This window comes from Kryptolebias marmoratus, linkage group LG1 (assembly GCF_001649575.2).
Source record: "Kryptolebias marmoratus isolate JLee-2015 linkage group LG1, ASM164957v2, whole genome shotgun sequence".
NCBI lineage: Eukaryota > Metazoa > Chordata > Actinopteri > Cyprinodontiformes > Rivulidae > Kryptolebias > Kryptolebias marmoratus.
In genome coordinates this window covers 34,367,348-34,372,374 of record NC_051430.1, presented here as the reverse complement: position 1 = coordinate 34,372,374, position 5,027 = coordinate 34,367,348, and the positions used below count along the sequence as shown (strand labels likewise).

General features: G+C 41.3%; 1 protein-coding gene across 1 annotated transcript in view; it reads left to right on the top strand.

Annotated features, from left to right (window-relative positions):
• Positions 1-4,970, top strand: part of pik3cg (phosphatidylinositol-4,5-bisphosphate 3-kinase, catalytic subunit gamma) — a 16,316-nt gene extending 11,346 nt beyond the window's left edge. The window contains 8 exon segments of the mRNA XM_017438217.3: positions 270-373; positions 454-600; positions 682-772; positions 2,163-2,293; positions 3,243-3,354; positions 3,443-3,600; positions 4,182-4,263; positions 4,349-4,970. Of these exon segments, the coding sequence (XP_017293706.2) occupies positions 270-373; positions 454-600; positions 682-772; positions 2,163-2,293; positions 3,243-3,354; positions 3,443-3,600; positions 4,182-4,263; positions 4,349-4,548 (1,025 nt within the window). The 3' untranslated portion in view covers positions 4,549-4,970.
• Positions 4,971-5,027: the final 57 nt, after the last annotated feature.

The window sequence follows — 5,027 nt, the reverse complement described above, 5'->3', positions numbered from 1 at the left end:
CCAAAGTCACCAGATTTGTCGCTAGTCGCTTTAAAAAAATGCTAGAGGGATCTGAAAACTCGCTAAATATAGCGTTAAAGTGACAAAAAGGCCAAATGTGGGACTTTAGGCTGTCCCGCACAGGGTGATGCGGGACAAGGGACGGGGGGGGGGGCTAAATGTGGGACGGTTGGCAGGTATGCTTTAAGGTACTTCATTCTGTTGGTGAAAGTCCAGGTTTAGGTACCTTGAATAGCTAAATTCAAAGTTGTGTGTGTTGTCATTTCCAGTGGTGTTCCAGCTGCGACAGAAACTGGAGACTCTGCAAACGTCTGGTCTTCCAGAGAGTTTCCGAGTTCCTTATGATCCAGGACTACGAGCTGGAGCCCTGATGGTGAGAAACAAACGCGCTAAACGCAGAAACGAAGCCAAGAGGCCGTAATTAAAAATCAAACGCTGCTTATGTGCACGCAGATCGAGCAGTGTAAAGTGATGGCGTCCAAGAAGAAACCACTGTGGCTGCAGTTCAAAAGGGCGGACCCCACCACGCTGTCGAAAGACCCCATCGGCATCATCTTCAAAGATGGCGACGACCTCAGACAGGACATGCTCATCCTGCAGGTCAGCGACACTCAGCGGCTGAGAAAGAAACGAGGAAGCAAAGCCGACGTACACTTCTTTTTATTCTTTTTATTCTTTCAGATTCTGCTCATCATGGAGTCGATCTGGGAGACGGAGTCTCTGGATCTGTGCCTGTTGCCGTACGGCTGCATCTCCACCGGCAACAGAATCGGTCGGTTACTCTGGATTACTAGTTAACCAGTTTGAGATGGGTTACTCAGTTGGTTGTTGTCCTTCACAAGCTCCGGTCATAATGGATGTTGCTTTGCTGCAGTTTATACTTACGAACAAACAGCTTTTATATGGTTCTTTTGCTACTTTTAGCTTTTAGCTTGTGTTTTGCTCATTTTAGCCATCCTTTTCTCCTTGTAGCTTTAACTATCCTGTTGTTTTGTTACTTTTAGCTTTTAGCTAGCATTTTGGTTTTTTGTTTTGTAGCTAGCGTTTTTTTCCTTTTAGCTCTTAGCTAGCCCTTCGCAACTTACATTTAGCATTTCGCTAGCGTTTTTCTAATTTTTGGCATTTAGGTTTCACTTTGCTTCTTCTTTTTTTAAGCTATCGTTCTGTTTCTTTTAGCTTCAACAGCTCAGTTTCAGATTCTTCAGCTAGTTTTAGCAGAAAATGCAATTTCTCTAGCTTGTGTTTGGTGTCTCCCGTCACTTTAAAGAAAACGTTCAAACTGCAAACTTCTTAGTAGCTTCAATTCACTGAAGTATATTTCTGCAAAACTAAACTTTGTTTTAAAAAGACAAATATTGCTATTTAGATTTATTTGGTAGCAAAGAGCACAAATGTGCATGACCTGCTCCCCACAGGAGCACTTCCTGTCACTTTTTTAAGGTTTTTAAAAGAAATTTGTGACAAGCTACAAGAGTTAGCATGTTAGCAGGTGAAATGAACAGCTGATTAAGTCTCTCAATGTTACTTTTTTTTGCTCAATAATTGAGTTTACTTCAGAACTGAAACTAAATTTAACTGGTTTTATATTTTTGTGTTTTTGCTGGTATTTCAGCCAAAACTGATTTTAAATTTATTCTGCAAACCTGTTTAATGAAACTAGCATCCAACTTGCATGCTAAAGTTTTAAAGACGCTTTTTGTGTTGTCGAAGGTCGATTAGCTGTTGCGGCCATCTTAAATTGAGTTAACTCCAAAAGTTAATCAGTTCTGGTGATTAATTCACGGGTTTCATTAAAATCCGTTCACTGGTTCATGAGATATTTTGCTAACAGACATAAACAACAACATAACCTTCAAAAATACCATTTATCTGATGACAGTTCCTTTCTTTTTATGTATCTGTGCATTTAAATAAAACCAGTGAACACAGTTTCTATCGAAGGACAATCTTGTGGCGCACCTCCAACCAAAATGTTGCAAATCCACACACCGTTGCCTGGTTACAGTATATATATTAACAACATTGTGTCTTCGGTTTGTTTATGCTCAGTGTGAGACCCGAGCTTGTGTTTGAAAATCACAGAGTTGAGGCTTTTATTTCTTATTTCTTCCAATAATTGACCGAACCCCCCTCCCCCCTTTCTTTGTCGCCACGTCCTGCAGGAATGATAGAGATCGTCAAGGACGCCACCACCATCGCAAACATCCAGCAGAGTGTGGTTGGAAGCACGGGCGCCTTTAAAGATGAAATCCTCCACCAGTGGCTCAGAGACAAGTGTGTCAGCGAGGACAAGGTACTTCAGACTCGCTGTTCAATCTAAATACTGTTGGATTGTAAGACAACAAGTTTAGGTGGCCAACAGAGGAACCTGGCTTTCCATAATGCTGCCGTTTCCACTTTTCCTGCTGAAATCTAAACAGTAAACTGCTCCACCATTACAGCTTCTACTGCTGCGGTTTCTAATTTCATTTAAAAACGAAAAAACAAAAAAAACACATGCTTGTTTTGTTTTTGCTATTTTATTTTAAAACGAAAAAACCCCAAAGAACGAAGCGTACACGGGTTGTTGTTTCCTGCAGCAGGTTTGTTTATCACACGGGAGGAAACGGCAGCGAGACAGACAGGAAGGAAGCAGGGACTCGTGCACTTTTATCCGGCACACCTGCAAAGTCAGCTGTTAGTTTTAGTCCAGGCCACACATGTCAAAGTCAAGGCCCGTGGGCCAGATCCAGCCCTCTATAACATTTCATCCGGCCCTCCAGTCTGGTTCAGATCAAGTCTCTGATTCTTATTTTGCTTTAAAAAACTGAAGTTTTCTCTGACAGTGACTTAAAAGCCAACAATATATAGTTTTAATTTCTGTATGATCAGGTTTTTGTCTGTTTTAATGTTAAAAACTTCATTTAAAAGCTGAGTGAGGCGTAAGAAATGACTGCTAATGATGAGCTTTTTGAAGTTTGATCTATTTGTCTGTGTTCATTAAAGTCTGTTTGTTCTGAATTCTGTATAATCTATAACTGGGAAAAGGTCATTGATATTTCTATATGAATGATTTGATATAATACATCTAAAACCAATTAATTTATGTAATTTTTAATAAATATTGATCGTGATTGGCCCTTGGCTCGGACCAAATTTTTAGTTTTGGCTCCTTGCATCTCTGGGTTTGACACCCCTGGTTTAGGCTTTTAACCAACAGCAGTTTTTTGTGGTTTTGCATCATTTCCTGTGTTTGTGTGCAGTTCCAGCAGGCCGTGGAGAGGTTCCTGTACTCCTGCGGGGGATACTGCGTGGCCACGTACGTGCTGGGTATCGGGGATCGTCACAACGACAACATCATGATCACAGAATCAGGTGATCTTCTTTTTTTTTCTGTCGGACTTAAACTCAAATCCAGCCTGGGAGGAAAACAACGAACGATTCTCCTTCGACGTTTCCGCAGGGAATCTGTTTCACATCGACTTCGGCCACATCCTGGGGAATTACAAGAGCTTCATGGGAATCAGCAAAGAGTGGGTCCCCTTCGTGCTGACGCCAGACTTCCTGTACGTCATGGGGACGTCGGGGAAGAAGAGCAGCCCCCACTTCCAGAAGTTCCAGGTGCAGATTGGGTTTCTTTTTATGGAATTTCAGGGCTCGTTCCCAGAAATCCATCCCTCAGTCTTAAAAAAATAACATGATCTTTGCAAACAATATTGATTATTTTCGACATTGTTATCAGAATTAATGAAACCGTATATTTAGGCCTAAAGAAAGTCCAGATTTTCCCTTTTAGGTCCTAAAATACATGAAGTTACGGCTTGAATTTGCACGTTTCTTCGTTCGTTTTTATTAAATGTCGACATTTATTTGTTCTGTGTTGTAGTTCTGACGTAACCGAACTCAAAGTCCCATCATGCCGCAGTGTGACGACAAAAATAACCGCTTGAGTTTGAACGGAAGGCAGGAAATTTTTACAACCGGGGGCTGTGGTGGCTCGGTGGTCATGTGATCCTGAGGTTAAAATTACTTTTCTGAAACTGGGAGAGTTAAAAAAAAAGTTTTTGTTTCTCTAAATTGTTTAATTGGAAAACAAACAAAAAAATCAACAACTCTGAAGGAGATGGTTTCTTATTTCTGCAGAAACAAACACACACAGGCACGTTTTTTTCTATGAAAATGTTGAAATGTGTGTGTTTCAGGACGTGTGTGTGAAGGCTTACCTCGCCCTTCGGCACCACACCAACCTCCTCATCATCCTCTTCTCCATGATGCTGATGACGGGTACGACTTCAGAGCGGATTGGATTCACGACTTTCACTTATTTTTCTTCTTTTAGCTTTAAAAACGTGTCGAACTCACCCCTCAGGCATGCCCCAGCTGACCAGCAAGGAGGACATAGAGTACATCCGCGAGGCGTTGACCGTGGGCCGCAGCGAGGAGGACGCCCAGCGCCACCTGCTGGACCAGATCGAGATCTGCAGGGAGAAAGGCTGGATGGTTCAGATCAACTGGTTCGTTCACCTGGTGCTCGGGATCAAACAGGGCGTGGAGAAACGCTCCACTTAGAAAAACATGATAGGTTTTATCTTCTGGGAGGAAAGAAGTCGACAAAAACGCCTTTTTTTGTCAAAATAAAATTTGCTCTGTATATTTTATAGCAAAGAGACCCGGAGCATAAAAGTGACTGTTTTGTTGCACTTTATGAACCAAGTCAAAGATTTCAACCAAACTGGATTAAAAGCTCCTCATTGCCAAGTCAGAAATCAGCTCCTAAGTCTGTTTCCATTTAGATTGACCACCGTATTTAACAGACTATAAGTCGCAGCAGCCAGAAAATGCATAATAATCAGTCCCTCCGGGATTTAACGGGGCATTTTCCTAAAAGTTGCGATTTTTTTTTTTTTTTACTAAAATCAATAAACAACCATAACTTTTAATATCTAAACCAAAAATCCTTCCTAGTTTTGTCAGATAATTCCCAACAAACATTGACATTCTCAAAAGGTGCTTTATTTGAGAACTTTGATAGCTTCTAGACTGACATT